We start from the raw sequence: 22208 nt of genomic DNA, 5'->3' as shown, positions 1-22208 counted from the left end.
GCTGCACAATTTCATGAGGGGTTTGTGTGATTGATCGCAAGATAAGTTATAAAATCTTAGGGGTGCGGCATAACACTCAAAAACCCACACACAGTAGTATGTCTGTTTAGTTTGTAGTGTGTCACTACAGTTTATCAATGCTGTACACCAATTAGTAGATATTATTATATACAATACATACTATACAATCCGGTGCAGAAAAGCAGCTCTGTCACAGACACACAGGTTCACAAACATGGCCACAGTGGACCTATGGGACTCCTCTCTGTCCCCAGAGGTCCAGGACTCAGAGGAGCAGAGAGTTCTGTCACATTGTGACCAACTCATTGGCCTCAAGCTGTCTAACCACACACTCTCACACGTACAGACACACACTCTGCAGAAGATGCAGTAGTAGAGAGCGCTATGTTGCCATGGTTACGGGGAGTGATGTCACAGCACTTACCCGAAAAGGGGACAGCAGGAATGTTGTTTATTCTCAAAGACGTCCGTTCACACCCCTCTGGCTCTCGTGGCTGTAAGAAAATGCAAAGTGCCAGATATTTTCACGTTTTGCAGTCAGCTCACATTGCACTGTGGTGCTGATGGATCCTGCTGAAAGGCTCCAGCAATCAGCCTCAACACTTGGAGGATGATTCCAGCTGCGGCCCTAGAGATGTGTAGCACCACCAGGACCAAATAAGGAGGTCCAGTCCCAATTTAGGCCTGTAAAGTACACAAGCACACACACATATATAGACACAACAGTTTCAGTCAACAACAACAACAACGAGGGGCATCTCGTTGAAGAACTGAGGCAGGATCACAGCATGGTGTCACCCGTGGGCGAGAAAAGAAAGACGGAGCTGTGCACACATGCACATGCAGAGACATAAAACCATGAAAGTGCACACTACACAAGCATACACATATGCTGGCATCACTGGCATTTGGATGGCTTTGGCACAATGAGAGCACAGTGAAGACTAGCAGCGGGCTCTCTGCTACACTGAGCATCTCAGTGGACAATCTCTCACACAGACGCAGGGTGTTCACTTGGAAAGAGAGAGCAAGAGGAAGAGTGAAATACAGCATAAGCAAGAGAGAGATGAGTGAGTGTCTGCGTGCATGTATGCCTGTTAGCGTTTCCATGATGGTGCAGAGAGAGACAATGGCAGCTGATAGCTAGTATTTGTGCTGCCAAACCCAATAGGCAGACAACTGTAATTGCCTGCCTAATCTGGGCTGTGGAGAGGCCAGGTGTAATGATGGCAACTCAGTGAATACACCTCTCCTCCACTTGCTAATGGATGCTTGCTGCTCCCCTCCTACCCTGCTGCTGTCAATTCACCATTTCACTGTTTTGACCCAAGAAAACATTGGGAAAAGTGGAGGAAAATATGCTGTGGAAAGAAATATGTCAGCTGTTGACACCTGGCTGCCTCAGTCAAGACAATGTGTGAATACAAATCAGCATATATATGAAAATGAAATGAATGTCCACTGTCATTGTCACTGCAGAGATCATTTTTGTTTCTCCTTTGGTGCCAAACAGCATTGCCAAGACTTATCTATAAATGACCAGTCTTCATTATTCCATGCTAATGACACCAGCATGTATAACTTATTTACACAAGAAGTTGGACAAGCTGATGAGCAGCTGTATGTGTCTTACAATGGCTGAAAAGGCAGCTAAAGATTTTTCATCTGTTGTATGGTAATACAATGATAAATCAGTTCAGGATTTTCCATATACAGTAGAATTGGTTTTGCTATAACCGGCTCAAGTTTCTACATCTCTATGGAGCGTTTTAGTGTCTTTGAGCTCATTGTTTTGATTTTATTGCCCTCACCTTTACTGCTTTGGTTCAGTCTCACCACACTCATCCATGATGTTTCCAGACACAGCCAGCGGCTGTTCCCAGTGAAACAGTTTTGATAAACCCACTGTACGCTACCTGACCAGCACCTAACCAAAGTTATCGACTAGCAGATGAACATAGTGAAGCATTAAGCAGCTAAAGAGCCAGATATTGTTCTCAGGAGTTGGTGGAGACCACAACAAAGCTAAAAAGAGAGTGAATACTGGATTTACATTCAACTGGTGGCCACGAACAGGATGCTAACGGTGCTCCGTATCTGCTGGTTGTGTTAATAAGCAACTGTTAAGCAATACTAAGTTTGCCATGTCAACGTAAAAGGTGATAGTTTGTCAGTGTTGTGTTTGCGGTTTGTTTCCAGAAACAGTTCAATGAGAGAAGATTCTGTTCTTTGTTTACAACATTCATGTTCTCAGTGCATAACCTGAGGTCAACAATGAGCTAAAGTTACTGTTGGTGTACGAGTTATTGTTTCATTTTTTAAAGCGACTACTGCGTGTGATTTAGCACAGCTTTAGAGGAAGAGCTGCATGTTGAGCCTTCCTTATGTCCACCAGCTCATCTTGGATTCACATGAAGTTTTATTCACTGTAGTTCAAGCATTGTGAATGAGTGTGTGCTGAACCTTTTGACTCACTTTACAGACAAGAAGAATAACCAACAGTTGTAGCATTTAGATGGCAGTGGGATTGTTACTTCTCGCCCAGATGGAAATAGGGTCAAAAGAAATATCGCTGGACTCATTTTCTGGAGATTGCTAGTGATTTCATCACTATGAAACTTCAATGTGGTTTGACTTCATTCCAGCTGCAGCATTGTTTGGGCAGAATGACAGTGATTCTAAAATCATCAGGGAAGCATGACACGGTTTCATCATTGCTGAGAAGATTTCTGCTCCTCGACTCGCTGGCTCTAAACTATTTTGGGAGCTGTGCTACAAAATAGTCTTGGAGTCTGCTGCTGGTTTGGACTTGCACAAGAAAAAAACCATGAACACACAAACACAGCACTCTAGGAGCCGATGCAATTTGCCAGGTTTACTAATTAAACACATTTACTTGGCCAGCGTGCTTGATGAGGAACCAGACTGCCCGATCCAACCTGCTAGTTTTCCTGCTTTCCAAACTTTGAACACATGTACACACACATACACACACTCACTCACCCAAGGAAACCTGCAAATGTGTCAAGCAATTTGGCTCTTTGCACTTCTTTCATTATTCATATTCACTTTCAGCCAGGCTCTAAAATGTCCGCTAAACAAAGGCAAAATATTTATTGGGTGATATTTTGTTACACGCCCAGCAATAAGGCTATATTACCTTTGGGAGGGCTCTGTTGTAAATGCTCTGAATTATATGATGCTGTGAATGAGATTGAGTAGCTGCATGAGGAGGAGGGCAGGGAAGTAAAAAGCTGCAGAGAGTGATGGTTATGATGCAAGTGTTGGTGATGATAAGAATTATGAATGTTTAAATGATGATGTTGGCGGAAATCATCCTTAAAAATTGGATTGTAATGAGAAAGTGATGAGGATGTGATGTGATAACCATGATGGTGATACCATAATGCTGATGATTCTGATGGCAATACTGGCAATGATGATGACGGTATCTAAGAAGGGGAATGCAGTATAGTTGCTTAGGCAGATATTGAATGTTAAACAGTTTTTTTATATTAAAAACATTATATCCTTGCTACCCTGGTTTAAAAACAGCAAGATAAAGGGAGAGTTTGAGAGCTGAGAACACAAGCGAATAACAGAGATAAGAAGAGGTAGCTGCAAGCAAGAGGACAGAGAGACTAAACTAGAGAAAGAAAATTTACAGGGAGAGGTTGACATTTTGGAAAGTATGCTTATTTAATTTTTTGCCAAGAGTCAGATGAGAAGATCGATACCACTGTTATTTCTGTCCGTTAGATATGAAGCTACAGCCAAGAGACGGTTAGCTTAGCGTAAAGACTGGAGGCAGGGGGGAACTGTAAGCTAGCAGCTAGCTCTGTCCGATGGTAAAAATATTAGTCTGCAGTACCAGCAACTCTAAAGCTCAGGTTATATCTTGTTCCTTAAATCCGTACACTAATCGAGGTATAAAAATGACAAGTTGTGGTTTTACAGGGGGTTTGTTTCTTGATTAATTGAGATTTTCTGGAATTCTGTCGTCACCATCAGGCTTGCTGCTTCCAGTCTTTATGTTATGACAAGCTAACCGTTTCCTGATTGTAGCTTTATATTTAACGGACAGATATGAGAGTGGTATTGATCTTCTCATTGAACTCTCAGCCAGAATCAAGTGTTTTTACCAAAATGTTGCACTATCCCTTTAATTTGATGATTACTTTTAGCACAGCCATGTACTAAAGGAGAGAAAAACAACAATAAAACACAGATCATTGCTACTGAAGAGAACCACCATGTAATTTTCAGTCTTCTTTTCCACTTTTGCGTATCTCTTTTGGATTTAATCAAGTCAAACATAAAATATAAAGTATGATGACTCTGTTTTGTGTGTGTGACAATTGGGTCATAAGCATTGCATCAGATGTTATCAGACTAATTTTGCCAATCAATTCTTCAGATGTTAGAAACGCAAACAGGAAAACACAAAAGAGACTCTTGTTTAGTTCATGGGTTTAGTTCCTGTGGCTCCTAAGTACCTGGATCTATTTTGAAAAGGGCCAATATTGACAATTTTCTTTGATGCATTTGGTGCATTTGCTTGTCAGCTCTTCATTGCATCGTTCATTGTTTGCCATTGCTTGATTACATTTAACTTCCTCACTGCTGTCTGCCATGATGGTTTTACTTAAAGTACATGCTCAAAGTGTCCAGTCTCAGCCGTTAGCCATTGCTGCTGCTAATATCCGCATGGTCCTTTCATACAAGCTCTGTACTGTTTGTGGCTGAGACTCAGCTTCATTGCCATCGCAACTTGGATGCTCATTCGCTTCCCCCATACCTCCCACGCCACTTCTCCCCCCAGTCGACCATATCCCCTTACCCCGCCTGCTGACTTTCTAGAGCCCCATATCAGTCCCTCCTCTGTTTTTCTCTTTCTTAGTTCCCCCCAACCTGACAGTCCCACGGGGCAAGTCCCCCCTGGTGGCCCGCGAGGGTGACACAGTGGAGCTGGAGTGCCTTGTTTCAGGGAAGCCTAAGCCCATCATCCTGTGGTCGCGAGCAGATAAGGAGGCGCCCATGCCGGACGGCAGCATGCAGATGGAGAGCTATGACGGTGTGCTGCGTATAGTTAATGTGTCCAGAGAGATGACGGGCTCGTACCGCTGCCAGACCAGTCAGTATAACGGGTTCAACGTAAAGCCCCGGGAGGCCGTGGTGGAGCTAATCGTACAATGTGAGTAGACTGGTTTTTTTGTCTCTTTATAAATGTCTGTATCTGTGCATATATTCATGTCGCAACCTTTTAACTTGTAGCAATGATATAATATGTGTGTATCTATGTATGGTGCGTCAGTTATTTGACAATTTTCTTTGTATGCAGTGTAATTAATCTTTATGTGTTCTAGTCCAGTGTGACCAAAATTGAACATTCTCCCATTTCTTTCCTTCCACGCCCCTCCAATTTCCTTCTGACGGCGGTAAAATTAGTCTGATCCCCTGATACCCTCGGTCAGGTGTGAGAGGAAACGGCTCCGGCTCCACCTCTTACACTAAGAGGAAGACTTTATCGGCTGAGTGTGAACTAAGCAGAACTAATATTAACAGAGGCACGAAGCTCTGATGTCCATACTTGTTAGGGTCTGTCTGAGTTTGTTTCTGTGCATACACGTCAGAGAAGACCCAAAGACTGTGTGCCATATCCCCAGGCCTTAGACCTCCCGTCACTGCCGCTCATTGAGAAACCCCTTCCCCTCCTTAAGATGTGACATTCAAAGATGGCTTAACGGCTAATTAGCGAGCGGCTAATTTATTCCCACTAGTATTCATTTTGTATTCATTTATGGAGATTTGAATGGAATATTTCGAATGAACATCAGGGATTCAAAGCGGTGTCACTCATTCAGGGACTGGGGATCCTTCTCTGCCGCAAAAAAGAACGGAAGACGGATAGGAAGGAAATGAAAGCGATCCGTGTAGGGTGCTTACCATTCTCTGGCAAGTGATTACAGGAAATAGAAAAACTGATTCCCATAGCCACAGTCCCATTGTTTTTCTCATGGCCTACTTAGTTAATCCAAACATTCTTCCATCTCAATTTACCCTAATCTACACAGAACCTGTGCAGCTGCATGTCACCCTTAAAATACTGTGAAAATGCATTGCAATTAACATGCTCGACGCTGACTACCACTTTTAAGTATCTCTCCCCATGGTGAATCTCATTTCAAGTGGATTTGCCAACCATAATACTGCAGAAAAATATCCAACAACCTTAAAAGCCAATAAAGTGTGAACAATAAAACAGAGTTATGGCAGCAGCACAACCACGGTTTTGATTAAAGATGAACTTGACACACCCACCACCAATATTTTGATTGAAGAGGAACAAGAGCGGCCCCCGTTCAGTTCTCGTCGATAAGGATTAGCACATAATTTTGCCCTCATTTATTTGAGAGTTTTATTGTACTCTTTGCTATGGCGTTCACGTTTCAGCTTAGCTGTTACCCACTGTGCTGTGCTAAGAAAATTAATTAAGTTTTGATGTGCTTTGAAGAAGGCTGTGTTGAATTTTTGGCTGAATTGATTATGATTATGCAGTGATGACAGCCCATATCAAAGGTTAGTGGCTTTGCTACGCACCATCGCTGACACCAGAAAGTAAACAAAGGATTTAGACTCTAAGATGCCCTTCATTAATTAGCAACACTCAGTGGATCTGCTGCTCATGCGAAGAGGGTGTGGTGGGATAGAAACAAATAGTTTAATGCAAAATTAAAACAACAAGCTTTTTTTTATTTAAAGCAAAGCCGAAGAGGACTCGTAAACCTGCTTCTGCGTGTTCACACTGCATCCACATGTTGAACATCTGACCCATATTTTAACGACACTATTCATGTTAAAAATATAGTCGGTGAAATAATAACACACATTTAAATACCACCCCTGCCTTAGTTATTTAAGATGAGATGAGGAATGGATGCTGCTCCCTTTCAGTAGAGCAGTTTACTGCCACAAGCAGCAATAGGTCACAGTGACCACGCCTCCGTTTGGAAAGCAGCAGGAACACACGCTGTATTCAGTGTACCATTTGTCTCGAGGCAACACGAGTAGCGCAGGAAAAAAAAAGCTAATAAGCTCTACTGTCCAGAAGCTTTTTAGTCAACAGCTACAATTACTCAGCATTTAGGAAAATATCGTATTTTTTTTCTTTCTCGCATTTTGAGTAACACAACGTACCACAGCTTCATCTACAAATCAGTGACAAATAAAAAAGATGACACATTTAAACAGAGTATGCTCACAATAAAAGGCTTTTTGGATTGCATCGAGAGTTGTACTTCTCATAAATTATTAAGACCACAAAATGTTCTGAAAGCCAAAAATAGTTTACTTCAGACAGTAAAAACTATGAATGAGTGCTGAAAACTATTCACAAAATTCAGCAGAAGAAATGGGAAGTATTGTATGATGTTAGGCATGAAACACTGTTGATTTTTGTTATTGTTTATTTTTTGTGGTTTGTTGTTAATTCACAATAAGGACATCATGGCAAATGGAAAACAGGAAAACTAAACTAGGCTAATGTTCACTGGGTGTGGTTGTCTGGCTGTCAGAGACGATCTGCTGCCTTTTTATCCAGTGTGCCAGGAACCTGACCAAAGTGAGTCACTTGTGAGTCACATCTGCCTCCTGTCTTCGTTTTGCTACCTTTATGCACAATTTTTGCTGGAGTAGCTCCCATCTTTGAAGCATGAAGCTCATTTGTGAGTGTACAAAAATGCCTGTATTAAAAGACAGATGCTGATATTTAATGATGCATTTCATTTGTTATTAACTTTCTTCCTTTCTTTCTTTACATACTATACATATAGCAAAACTAGTGTTCAGCCATGCTAACAGCACGACTCTATTTATAGCAATGTTGGTCTGTCAGTCGGTCAGTCCACCACTTTGGACCAGACTGAAAAATCTCAACAAATATAGGATTATATAAGAACGTTTTGTACAGATATTCAGGGTCCTCTGAGGTTGCATCCTACTGACTTTGGTGATCCCCTGACTTTTCCTCTTTATGATTTTGAGTGAAACATCTGTCATTCTCTCTTCTTTAGTCCTAATTAGCAAATGTTGCATTGCTTTCTAACATGCTAACATGCTAAACTAAAAATGGTAAACATTATACGTTGTTAGTCTCAGACTGTTAGCATTGTCACTGTGAGCATGTAAGCATTCTGATGCAAGCATTTAGCTCAAAGCACCAATAAAAACACCAAATACAAAATAACAAAATTTATCATAAATGAGCTGAAAACCTGTAGTGAGTGCTTGTAAAACACAGACATGTTGGCAAAACAACTCGAAACAATATTGGAATGGTGGCTGCTGAAGAACAGCCTGCTTGAAGACACTGCGCTTATTAAACACTGCCAGGACGTGGGTGGCTCCTGTCAGAGTTGATCAAGAGTAATCCTAAAGATGAGAAGGCAAATAAGATGAAACAAATAAGAATAAAAAAGAACGGGTAAAAGAAATGTAAAACTGTTTCACTTTACAGTATACAGAATGAGCAACTGCTCCATTTTTAGCATCACAGAGGAGGAGAAAAGGAACAGGACCTCTTGTCTATGAACTCAGGTGGCCTTAACTAGCCACTGAACGCACACTGAATACTTAAAAACAAAAACCCAGATTTTACAGTTCCATCCAAAATGATACCCTGAAATCTGCAAAACAAACAACTCTAACAGACAAGGATGTAAGAAAGGTATTATTCTGAGGAAAGTCTCCAACCTTTGAATGACCTTGTCTAGAGTGGAGGTCATTTTCCCAGACACTCCAAAGCAGGATTTCTCTCCCCTGACATCCAGCCAGGAGAGGTCTCCTATCACACCTTGCTGCTGTTCTCCCCTTGTCCCCTTGTCCCTGTGACAGTGGACAGGGGTCACTCACAGGGAGTGACTGTTGTTAGTGACACTTAGAAGAAGACATGCCTCAGGAGGCGAGGGGTGGGGGGGGGGCAAGGCCTCAGGTGAAAGACACATGCCATTAAATCTGTTTCCTCTCTCAGACAGATTTGCCTTGGCATGTGGTTGCATCATAGGATGACACACACAGTACAAGACACACAGAGAGGCACATCAATTCACCCCCTGATAATTCTGTCCTTCCTTTTAACGCTATTTATTCTGAGAATGTAATTATTTATCATTATGTAGTATTATTTTAATAAAGCACCTCTCTTGAATCGCAGTTCTTGATGTGGTACAGCACTTTCATCTGTTTGCCATCTTCAAAGCAGAAGACGTAATGACTACATTTACATGCACAATAATATTCTACTATAATTCAGAATATGACAATATTCCAAATTTGACGTGTCATGTAAACAGCATATTTCATTAGGATATTCTGAATTAGGCCTTATTCAGAATGTAGCATTTTCTGATTAAGCGTGTGGGATATGCTGATAGTATTTAGGTTTCTTTGGACATGTATACAGCACATTTGGAGTTTGCGTCTTAATTGGGGTTTTTACCGCAGTTTGTGACCAAGCGGCAACCTCTGGGGCTGAAAAATGAAGCCAATGCTGAAGTGCCAAAAACAGTTCCTTGAATGGCCACTTGAGGCTGGCTCCAAAAGCGAGTCAATCCCCATAGACCTCCATGTTAAAATGCCCAACTTTACAGCAGAAATAAACAGTTTTACAGCCTGGTACAAAAAATGGTTTTGGTCTCTATAGCTGATTTCCCCTTTCATTAGAACTGTATGGGGGGTGAATTATTTTATAACTCACCCATTTAAATTTTATTAAGCCGTAAAGTTATGCATAATGAAAGACATGGCTGCTTTGAGTGACAGGTCCGCCAGCCGCTAGGTGGCTTGTTTCAGCCATTCGGCCCGCCTCTTTGCCCATTTTTGATTGGCTGGGAGTCAGAGTCACTACTGCCAAGATGGCGACGCTCTTCAGAAACCAACGGATGACGTCACGGTAACTACGTCCATATTTTTATACAGTCTATGTTTGCGACACACGGCCCTCTTGCCTGTTTACGGTCAGCTCTGTGCGTTGTAAACAAACCAACTAGCCAACAGTTTGCAAGGCTGGGACAGAGATGCATGCCCGAAGGAGAAGCCCACACACCTACTACAAAGCACATCTACTTTTAAACATTTTGAAAGACTTGGATATCAACAGGTTTTTGGATATGCTCAAATATTGCACCTTTTCAAGAAGGTGGTTTAACAAATGAAAGATGGAGGCTGTGTTGAACAAACCCGCCACCAGTGGAAAACATTGAAAAAAATCCTGTTTTGATGGGAGTATACACAGCTGCATGTAAACAGGAATATTAGTGGAATATTCATTTTCATTAGCCATATAAGCCATTTTTGGAATAAGGGAAAAAAACTGAATATTTTGTGCATGTAAACATAGTCAGCGAAGAGCGTTATTAAGGCTTTGGTGTTATTAAATCAATCACTCTGCCATGTTTTAGCTTCAGAGCCAGTTCTGCTCGTCAGACTCTTGTTACTTATTAATAGTTGGCATCAAAGCCCAAGTTTAAAAAGCACAAACAATCCGTACTGACACAATTTGAGTTTAAATATGATGTGTACACATCAATGCATGCTCTTGACTGATTCATTTGCCGAATACATAGACCTTTGCTCTTTCTCAGCATGAGAATTTACTTTATTAACACAATACAGCCCTACTTTTGTTGTTTGCTCCATATGCCTGTCGGTATGCCCCCTCCCTTCTTCCTCTTGGACTGTCTCATGGTGTGTAAGCACAAGCCAATCCCTCTGAGATGCTTTTCTCGCCTGCATTTCCAGGTCCCAGCATGAGCCACCCGCCTTTGGTGGTGAGCCATGTGCAAAGCCGCGTTTAGTAACTTGATCAAGGGACCGAGGTACAGTCCTCTGAAGCAAAGAGCATTAGAGGCGTGAAGGAACGACTCTGGCAAGTCAACAGCTTTGATATGTAAAAACCTGCATCTGTTGGCTGGCAGAGGCAACGCCAGGAGGAGAGGTAGAGGGAATGGGAGACGTCTGCCTTTAGAGTCGTCGCTCTAATAGAATTGCAAACGCCAAATCCCAAGCTGTGACACCCTAATGTTCTTAGTCAAACTGACTTGGCATGGTCCAGAGGCTTGAGAGAGAGCGGGTGAAGAAACAGAGAGAAATAGAAGGAAGAAGGAAGTATAAAGTGGTCTCCTGTCCTAGATACCACTGTCTGTCAGACTCAAAGTTATCAAGCTCTACTTCAGCCCAGATGCACAGGAATCTTTTATCCGGGCTTCCCTTCTGTTCCTCCTCACATCGTCCGTGACACCTGCCTGATGCAACCGCGCGATTGTCCCCCTGAGTGAGCGCCCTAGCATCTGACATACATCAAAAAGACACACCAGGATAAAGAGCTACTGTCTGGGCAAAAGTAATGAGCAGAATTACACGATTATTGTTTTTAATTAATTTTCCTCTCTGCATCAAGAAGGCCTGCAATGCTGGCCCCTGAGGCCCACTCTAATGTGAATCATATTAGAGCGATTCACATTAGCCTAACGCCAGCCCAACGCCAGCAAATTAATCTTTTGCATTAAAGCAGGGCTCACACACCGCATTTGGGGATGAAATTTTAATAACCTTTTTTTTTTTATTTTTTATGGAACAATATTGAATTGATCAGCCGCATCAAATCCACACCAGAAAAGGTCAGCGAATATGTAGGTTGTAAACAGAAGCCTGCACACGGCTTAGACAGAATAATTCATAACTTGGTCAATGACTGAGCTAAACCTATTAGCGGATTACCAGGCCACTCCTCGCACTGAAGAGTCTACATTGATTATCATTAATTGTATATTTAAGTTCATAAATTATCCCTGAGTTTAATAACAATATGGTGAATCAGATGGTGCTTAAGTTCATTGTTTGATTGCAGCGACTGTAGCGTGAGGGAAGGAGGGCGCGCTGATGCGGAGCAGCGTTCCCCTACATTATTCAACACAGGGACTCATTATAAATCAGTTAAATCAGGGTTTTCATTTCATATTCTGTATATATCTGTTTGACTTCCTAATGAATGTTATTTCCTCCATCAAGACTTGATATTGAAGCATGTTATGCTATAAAGGTTATTCTCCCACAAGAATGCTTTTGCTTCCAAAAACATGATCTTTGGTTTTATTTTTATACGTCCACATACAGTTGCAGAAGGCACAGTCGAGGTGAAAAACGTGACATATTGCTGAATGGAGCATCAGTATGTTACATGTTAATTTAACATGTGTCAACATGCAGTACATAAATGAATCAAGGAGCATCAATATCACAGCAGTTATCCAGTGAGCCATGAGGGAAAATATTCCGTAGCTTTCAGGGAAAAAAAAGAATGGGAGAAAACCAAGAGAGGGAAAACAAATCTCTGTTTGAAGTATTTCTCCAACCGTATAGAAGGAATCAGACACACACACACACATTTTATGTGCACATGAACCTACTGTACATTTTCAAAACACTGTTGCGGGGTTGCCCAGAGGACTTGCATGTCCTTCTCTTGATGCACTCACCCGAAGCACATGGAAGAAAAATGAAACCCATTCTGACTGAAGCTGAAGTTTATTGTAAACCAGTCAAGCGCTGTTTCAGTAATGCAGGTGCATGCATGCGCACAAATTCAAGTCCCACCCACACACACACACACACACACACACACACAAACACACACACACACATAAACACACATGCATATTTCCCCCAGGTACACCAGTGTCTTTGTTCTGTCCTCCTCCCTGTAGATGGCAGTCTATATGGGCCGAGGGGAAAAGGCCTCCGTGCTCCTAAATGTTGTTTTTCTCCACATTACTGTCAAGGTATCCACTGGTGACTGATGATGGATTACATCTTAGGCAGAGCTCAGGGTTTTCCCTCAGCTTGTGACTTACAGCAACTCAGAGCCCTCACCGCCCTTGCTGCTACACTAACCATGGCGAGCACTGCTCAGGGAATATCACACAGGACCTTTTCGCTCCTTTCGCCTCATGTTCACTGGGCAGCTGTTTCACAGGAGATGCACGGTGGGGGGAGATGAGGCATGTGCCCTTGTTTAAAGGATGTTTTGGTTATATAAGAGATTTCTTTTTTTCGTTTGTCTTACTGTGTGAATGGAAATGCACTTACTGCAATTTGGTCTAGTGCCACTCAGGGAGGCTGTGGAGCTGGGCTGTGATTCACTGCCGCACACAAACCTACAATTTTAATGTGATAAGTAGAGATTCAGACCCTTCTTTTGGAGTCAGAGATAAGCCATTGGGTTTGGGTAAAAGCCCAGGCATGGCTCATTTGAAGGAGGAACTGATTGCTGTTTCATTTAGCGGAGATGAAAGCCACTTTACTCTCCACGGTAAAGTGGTTTTCATCTGTGAACACTGTCAGGTGAAGCAGGCAAACTTTTTTCCTCATTTCCTTCAGTCCGAAACTCTTGGAAGATTTGTGTTGTTGTGTTGCGTTACTTTTTCTGTCATCCCATGTTTATTATCTTTCACATTTCAGCTAGTCATTATCCGATCTTATGGTGTGTTATTAACCATAACAGCTGCTGTGTGAATTCCACAGTTTTTGTGTGTTGTGTGATAATTAATCGAGGGCAAGAAAGTCCTCTTTGAACTATTTTATTTTGCGTGCAGTGTGATGTTTACAGCCCATTTTTACCTGCGCACCTCTCTGGCCTGGGGGACCTGCACTGCTCTAGTCCCTGGACCGAGGTTAACTCAATTATGTGCAGCAGAAAAACCAAAATGAAAGTCAGTTACTCTAAAAACACAGGATTCAAAATTTATTTGACTCTTTAAACGGAATTAGGTTGTGAGATTTTAGCATCTTCCCCATCTTTCAAAAAATGGGTGATTAAGGTTTTAGATAATGACATTAATAGTGTTATCAAATGATATGCCGTAAATTTTAATAAACAGTTCATTTAATTACATATCCTATCAAGTTCGGAAGGCTCGGTAATTAGATTATATTGTGTGTGAAAAATGTAGACGATTACGTTGCAGATTACAATTTCAATCAGGTAATCAGTGATCTGTAACAGATTACATTTTGAAAGTAACATCCACAGGCCTGGCTGTAGCTACCCGCTGCTCCTTTGCTCTGCTGGAAATTATGCAAATTTCAGGCAATCATGGGGCTCTGTGTCATTCTGTCTATTGTCCTCAGCATTCACTGTTGTTTTTCAAGCCTTGACTTTTGTCAAGCCTCTGTGTGAGCATGTCAACAGCAGAGATGCTTAAGCTGGGAAATTATTCATAACCGTGTCAATGCTTGCACACACAAGCACTTAAACACATTTTGTTCTGGCAAAAACCTGCGTATGTATTTTGTCACCGTGTACATAATCTAAACACTGAATATAGGTTTTTTTTTTTCTTTAATCACATATATTACACGTTCCAGAAGTGGAGTCTGGGTGGCATTGAGGTTATATTCAGTCCCAGACTTTGCTCTGAGATGACTGGCTAAATAATTCACCACGAGGTTGTCTATGTGGGAAGAGGTGAGGCCTGTCTGATACTCAATTAAGTTATTAATTTTCTATTCTGAAAGCTTGAGGTGCACTTCATCATCCTGTTACCAGTTTTCCATGAAGCGGGACTGATTTTCCTCAGAACATTGTTCTAGTTTTTTTTTCTGCAGAATTGATCTTCCTGCACCCATTGATGCTCTCCACAGTTGTTTTCACTCGTCATTTTTCATTTATCACTGAGGTGTATTGACTTTTCAGTGCCGATTGTTTAAAGTTTGCTTGCAGTGTACTTAAATCTTACCCCTCTCTCTCTCTCTTCCTCTCTCTCTCTGCCCACTGCTTCTCATTCATGTTTCAATACTAGACTGTTCTCTAACATGTTTTTTCCCCTTTCAGTGTCTGTGCATGTTTTACATATTATTTTTATATTTAGTTGTTTTTTATATTTAAATATATTTATTTATTCTTCTCATAGCTACCGTAACTCTTCTATAATTTGCATTCTGACTGTCTGTTCTGTCTTCCAGGTATTTTTGCTCTGTAAATATCTCTGGAGGTCAGAGACAACCTAGTTTGAGAAGGCCCTGGCCTGAATAGCATCTGTCTTGTATAGACATCAACATCCCTTCCTCCCACTCATTCTTTTATTCTCCTCTTTGCCCTCTTTATCCAAGGCATTTTGTAGCATTCTTTTATATTCCCTCTACACTGACATCCTTGACACACTTTTCTGTTCCTATCAAATGTCAGCTGAACTCGTCTGAGCCTCTCTGTTTCCCACTCAGACCCACCGACGGTGGAGCCGGTTTACATGGAGATGCGTCAGGGACTGGGGAGGCCTGTGGTGATGACCTGCAGGGTGCTGCGAGCACACCCTTCCCGCGTACTGCGCTTCGAGTGGCTTCTATCAAACCGTCTGCTCCACGCCGGAGCCTTCGACGCCCAAAGAGACGAGACGGAGTACACCATCCGCAGCCTGAATCGAGACGGGTGGGGGGAGTACACCTGTAATGTCATCAATGAGGCCGGGGCAGGCAAATGCACCTTCCAGGTTACAGGTAAAAACTACTTTGTCTTTTTCATATTGTATAGGAGTGTTTGCTAATGCCAGCCCCTTTAGTTACTGTTGCTATGCTAGGGAAGCTGTCCATTCTTGCATGGCATATATCAATCAATCAATCAGTCAATCCATCCAAGGGAAATTTGGTTGCACAGCAGTGAAACACAGGATAAAAACACAAAGCACATGACACATCATATCATATGCAGTTTTTGATGATAACTGGCAGATATGACATTCAAAGTTCTTGATATTTTTTTAGATAGTGGATGCTTGTTTTCAGACAGAGGCAAAAGCAGGCATCTCATTTCCTGTTTTCTGGCTGAAATGACAACTTTTGTGAGCATTTTTTTTTTCTGTAGCTTGTTAGCTAGTTAACTTAATGTTAGTTGTTGGTTGATTGGTTAAAATGGTCTCTGGTTGACTCATGTTAAAATGAGAACCCTGTAAAAGGATCTTAAATACTGAATGCACTTGATGGCTACTGTACATACATATACTAATGGACTGTAGCTAAAGCTGGATGTCCCAGGTAAAATCCCCCATTCTATGATCCATGTAATCTTAGAAGACATAAAAACAAAGAAACACAGTTTTTGTTGCTGATTCTAATTATATCAGATTTCATTCTAACATAACCTTGTGAAGCTGCTCAGAGCACATACTTATTATATCATATACTGACATATTTATTTTTCGTATGTTTACATTACAAAAGAAAACGTTTTTAGGATGAAGATGAACTGCTGTGTTTGGTGAATGTATCACTATCACTGACCAGGTTGACTGAGGTAGCTGGAGTATAAAGTTCCCCAAATCTAATAAAGAGCAGGACAGAGCCGCTGACATTACTCTACACTCTTATAGTAGCATCCAGGACCTTAGAAGTGACGCTGGGTTAGGTTACTACTATAGTTAATAAGCTAGCTTAGCTAAGTTAGCTGTATATGGTAACAGTTGCAGCTTATGTTAGGGCAGAGATACACTATTTAATCCATTTGTTACACATTTTTGCTCTTGTATTTTTGGTTTTGGAAGGGAAAACAAACAAACACCACACTCTGAACTCTTTAAATGACGAGTATCATTCTTATTTCTTCCTTCAGCATTTTAAGAAATACAAAGCTTGACAGGCCTGCTGTGCCTCAGTACGATAGCTAAGCTATCAGTGGACAATTGTAATCATTTTAAGTTACATACCAGACACATGCCAAAATTACCTTCCACTTTCATGCACACATTAGTGTTATAAAAAGGACTTTCAGTGCTTTTCATCCACCTTGAAGCTGCACTTGATGGCATTTTGCTTTCATTTTTTTAGAACACGCATCTGCATGTCTACAACAAGTTCTTCAGTTGGCACTCCAAATTGGTAATTAGAGTGATTTTTTTGGACAGCTGAAATTGGCCCTTCAAACATATAACAATCCTTGTCACACTGTGTTTTGGGGGGGCGTGGCTGTCTCTGTGTGTGATAGACAATTAATTTAATAGGAGAGTGAAAGGAAAAAGTTCAGAGATTGTCAATCTGAATGGGACACGTCTATCAAGTCGTCTCTTTTTTCTGTCTCGCATAGTAAACCTGTCCTCTCAGATCACACTTACCCCCTTCCTGCTATTTTTTTGAGATTACTTTTTTTTTTTTTTTTTTTATTCATCAAGAGCTGCAAGTGTCAGTCTCCAAGTTGGTTGTTATGACAGGACCAAATTAGTTTGGCCATACTGAGTGACCGCAGGAACTCTGGCCAGGGTTTCAATCTCCCAGACCCCCCATTAGAGAGAGGAGCCGCAGGGTCACAGGAGGAGTATTTGTCACTTTGATCCTCTGCCACTTAGGTTGCTCTCCTCTTTGATACTGTCCATTTCTCTCTATCTGTTGCTGTCTTCTAATCATAGCTTTCCTGCACTCGATTTTTCTATCTCCTTTCTTTCTCTTTCTTTCCACTCTTTGCCCCTGTTTTCTTTTAATCTTTCTCATTGTAAACGTCTCTCTATTGTCTTCTCTCTCTCTCTCTCTCTACTGCTTGCCTGGAGAGCAAGATGGACATCCCCCCTGTGTGTGTCATAAATCAGTCCTCTCTGGTGAAACAGGTAGAGCAGAGAGACAGAGGCAGATTGTTCCCTCCAGCCATTTGTTTTTCTCAACAGGGCTGGGGTTTCGCGTGCTATTGCTCACACTCCCTCCCTCTTCCTCTACCTCCACTCCCCTTGTTTCCCTTTCATCCTCCATCCCTCCTTCCCTCTCTCTCCCACCATCGCTCCATTCCTCCTGCCCAATGCTCCAGATTCCCACCATCTGGCCTCAGTGGTTGCCAAAGGTATGGAGGCTCTTTTAGTAGCCCCCTGAGTGAAGGAGCATGGTGCAGAAAATCCACTTTGGTTCCTCCCATCATCCATGAAATCTGGCATGCCCCATTCCCTTAACTCCAGCTCTTATTCTGTAAGAGTTTTTATAAATTTTATCCTGAAACTCACCGCCCTTTGAGATCAACACTATTCAGTGTGGCTGAAATTAATATTCTACTGGATATCAGCGCATCTCTGTAAGCTCCACTTAAAGATGAGGCTCATGAAATATTTGTTATGTGCCATGCAGTTGGGTGGTGTTTGAGTTAACTCACTTTACAGAGTGAAGACAAGTAGACACGCCAGTGGATATTCCCTCACCGCTCTATCTCTGACGTCCTCTCGGTCCGTGTTGATGTGTAATAAACATATCAGTCAGGAGTTTGTGGCCTGAAGCTGCAGTAGATCGATTAAAGTCAGTCATCCAGTAAACATACCATGCAAAACATACATGTTACCATGCCGACAGACAGGGGCAGCAGGCCATTCTCAGGCCAATATAAACGCTGTCACCTCAAAAACTATGTCGTGCCAGGAGAGAGTGTGAGTGCATGTGCATGGATGCTCATGTGCCAAGCCGCTGGGACATCTGTGGAAACAGTGAGTTGGCTGTAATGGCCAAGTTGGCCATTAAATTGTGCCAGGGGAGAAACCCCTCAGAGGGATGTAATGTGTACCACTGAGCTTTGGCTCAGTCTCTCTGTCATGGTAACCCTGAGTTTTTTTAGCAAATGCTGAAATCATGCTCCTCTGAAGAGTTAGAACTTAGAGAGAGAGAAAAATATCTCACTGTCTTTGATTCCTCTACGCAGCTTTTCATCTCTGACTTTATTCCAGTCGGATGCATTAGTTGATTTATTCACAAGTTGCAAGTCTGCATTTACTGTACATCCTGTCCTCAGGCTGCAACTGTGTACTGATGGGTTGATAGTGTGTACTGATAGTGTAAGGGTAAAACACAGGTCACTGAATACACAGACATGAACTGTAGCAAACACTGCATTTAGATCACATTTGTCCAATCACTGCTAAAATAAAACATGATGAAACAAGTAATTCTGCAAAGCTGGTTCAAACCTCTCCCTCCCCTTTTCTCCTCATTGACCAGTCTCCCTAAAATGTATGCTGTACTGTAGTTTTTTTTTGCTGGAATCAGAATTTCACAAACGAAGGGAAAATAATGTTTCTCATTTCTCTCTCACCTGCTATAATTCATCTTTTTGGAAGCCTGTCATGAATTCGAAGAGAAGAACAATTAAATTTGCAGGCCCACTGTTCACATATTTATTTTGTGCATTTTATGAATTAGCTCATGAAGTGAATTCAGATCCTTAGTAATTATGAGCTTGTTGTTTTGCTTGTTGTTGTGGTTGCAGTTTCCCTTTTTATTGTAGCTATTGTCCCTAATGACGCAGAAATCACATTGTGAAACAGAGTCAGCTGGAATGAGATATCTGCATATGCTTTAGGAGGAAAGGGTTGTTTCTTGAATTGTGACACACACCAGGAATGCTCGGGACATTGATTACTGTGTTTTGTTCACAGTATCCTGCTTGTGTTGCTTAGTCTTAATGTGAAAAATGATTTGGGCACCCCAGTGTGACTCCAGTTCTCACACCAAGGTTGACAAAATACACATTCGCTAAGCTCTGACGCTAACAGATCCAATATCTCTCCTCCTCCTTACTAGCAGAGAGCAGTGTTCAAAACATTCACCTAGCAGCTCATCATTTGTAATCTGCAATAACCGCTGCCTGCGCAGTTTAAAATGACAAACTTGGATGCAGCAGGTTATATTTACTTCTGATGAGTAACTTGTTGACAGGCAAAAATTAAGATAAGATAAAACTTTATTAATCCCGAAGGAAATTGTTGTGCCAGAGATTGCTCAAAAATGACAACAATATAAGAATAAAAACAACAGAGTAATAAATGTAAAGTGTATAATTAGTAAATACTAGCACCAGTGCCTAAAAGAATAACAGATAGATAATAGAATAATAGAATAACAATAGAATAAGATAAATTAAGTAAAATAAGTAAACTAAAATAGAAAAGTAAAATAGAAAAGTAATTCTGCAGATGATATTGAAAGGTGATATTGAAAAAGTAATAAAAAGTTATATTGCACATGATATTGAAAAGTAATAAAAACTTCTTTTGTTTGTATGCTTCCGACAGTTGGCGTCTGTACTCTGTCAAAGATCATCCGCGTGGTACGAGCCTCCGACGGACCGAGTGTTTTTGTAGTTCTAACAACTCCAACAGACTGATTCCTTAGTGAATCACATCAATTTCAGGAGTGGCTTTCTCTCAATTTAACTTTCATATCATCTATAATTAAAATGTATAAACTTAAGCACTTTGAACCAGGACCTTCAGTATTTCAATCAATTCTCTCCTGAAAAATAAGGTGTGCCAAATTTAGTAGACTACACCTGTTATTTAATGGTGTCAGATACATATTAAATCACTCTGATCAGGATCTGACATTAAAAAAAACAGGACACTGCCAACACACACACACACTTACTCTCTCCATCACACTGTTTCATCTCCATTTGCTTTTCTGCATTCAGTCTATTTTAATATAAACTATTATTTAATCCATCTGGTTTAAGTGATGTTTTTGCCATCCTGATTTATTATTTGTTTGTTTGGCTTCTAGAGGTGCGTGTTTAAATAGGCCTTCTTATCTTTTTTTTTTTAGATGTTTTGTGTTAATTTTGTCTTCTTCATCTTCTCCAAAAAAGAAGACAAACAATAAATTGATTTGACCTCCAAACCTGCTCTTTCCTCTTTCTCAGGAGTTTATAAACCTTATGAGTATTGGTCTCCAACAAACATCTGTGCCTAAGCTTTAAGTAACTAACCTATCTCCCTTCATAGTCTGTGCCCAGTTCACCCTGCAGTAAATAGCGAATGATTTTGAATACTCTCCACAGCTCAAAGAGACACACTGACATTGATTGCTCCTGTATAGTAATGACTGACATTACATGGTCAGAGTAAAAAGGCAGCATGTGAATTATGTTATCTGTGATCAGACTGAGAGTCTGTCACGCTCGAAGGACAGACAAAATCTATTCCATTCTGTTATTTTCTGTCCTTTTCATTTTTTATCTTCTCTGACCAATTTTTTGTGACTGCTTTTATGACTCTGCTTCTTTTATATTTATATTTATTATTCACTATCACAAGATTAGTCACTCTGGAGCGCCTCCAATTTTACACTGACCGAGTAGGACAAAACCAGAAGTGACATTTTTTCGTTTGTATTATAAATCCATTATAATTTTGTTATCCTGTTCGATGCTGTATTCTGTAATTTGTATTCTGTTCTGTACACACAACATCCATCGAACATCTGTCCATCCTGGGGAAGGGATCCCTCCTCTGTTGCTCCTTCTGAGGTTTCTTCCATTTTTTTTCTCCTTGTGATATTGGACTGTACAAATAAAATTGACTTGACTTGAGTCACAGTGGGTCAAGAAATTCAATTCCAGTTCACATGATCAACAATTAGCAATCATTCTGTTGACTGTTTTTTGTTTTTTTTTGTAAAAACAGTGTAGGCGAGGACGGAGGAAGTTGAGGAAGAATTTGCTGAATAGTCGGGGTGGAAGTGACTCATTACGAGTTCAGTGCCATTTCGCTTTGAAAAAAAAAAAGAACCACAGCAAGATTTTCACTCTCTATCCCAGAAGGACACAACGAGGCAATTACCACCAAGTCTTTTAATGTCTCTAATGCCTTTTCCCTATAGTCAGTTAGCTCTCCATGTGTGTGTGGTGGTGTTGGGTTTGTCTTGGCCAGCTGTGCATCCATATGTAAGCATCAACTCTCGCCACAAAAGCCTACGACGCATATCAGCGCAGCATCGTATAGCAACGCTTACCATATGGTAGGGCGAAATGTTTTCCCGAAGAAAAAAAAAAAACATGTTCATAAACCCTTAAAAAATGAAGTCTGCAAACAAGGTCAACTTCTTGCCTGAAGGGTTTCACTGAGCTGTTATGAATCATTGCATTGGTTCTGGTGTTATAAACAGGATTTTTAAAAAATCAATTAAGCCTTCTGTACTTTATGTTTGATGTCTCCCACCCAGGGTTATCTGTTTCAAGCAGTGTAATTTGGTTAGGTAATGTGCTTCACCACACATAACGTATTATTAGAAGTGAAGGCCATCTTGCTTCATTACATTGTATATTTGAATAAAATACAACAATTCACCAGTTTTCACCAGCCTTTGCTGTGAGTTTGAGAAATTTCCTTTTAAAAGATTTTTTT

General features: G+C 41.0%; 1 protein-coding gene across 4 annotated transcripts in view; it reads left to right on the top strand.

The window, feature by feature from the left end:
- Positions 1-22208, top strand: part of LOC137169221 (MAM domain-containing glycosylphosphatidylinositol anchor protein 2-like) — a 182580-nt gene that overhangs the window by 123672 nt on the left and 36700 nt on the right. For 2 of the 4 annotated variants that reach the window (XM_067572274.1, XM_067572273.1), the window contains exons 9-10: positions 4922-5215; positions 15298-15570. In XM_067572274.1, coding sequence (XP_067428375.1) covers positions 4922-5215; positions 15298-15570 — 567 coding nt within the window. Of the gene's footprint in view, positions 1-4894; positions 5216-15297; positions 15571-22208 lie in introns of all 4 variants that reach the window. The other 2 variants (XM_067572272.1, XM_067572271.1) reach the window with 1 other exon arrangement.

This window comes from Thunnus thynnus, chromosome 18, assembly GCF_963924715.1.
Source record: "Thunnus thynnus chromosome 18, fThuThy2.1, whole genome shotgun sequence".
Classification (NCBI taxonomy): domain Eukaryota; kingdom Metazoa; phylum Chordata; class Actinopteri; order Scombriformes; family Scombridae; genus Thunnus; species Thunnus thynnus.
The sequence above is the reverse complement of the archived record's forward strand: the minus strand, read 5'-3'. Positions and strand labels throughout refer to the sequence as shown.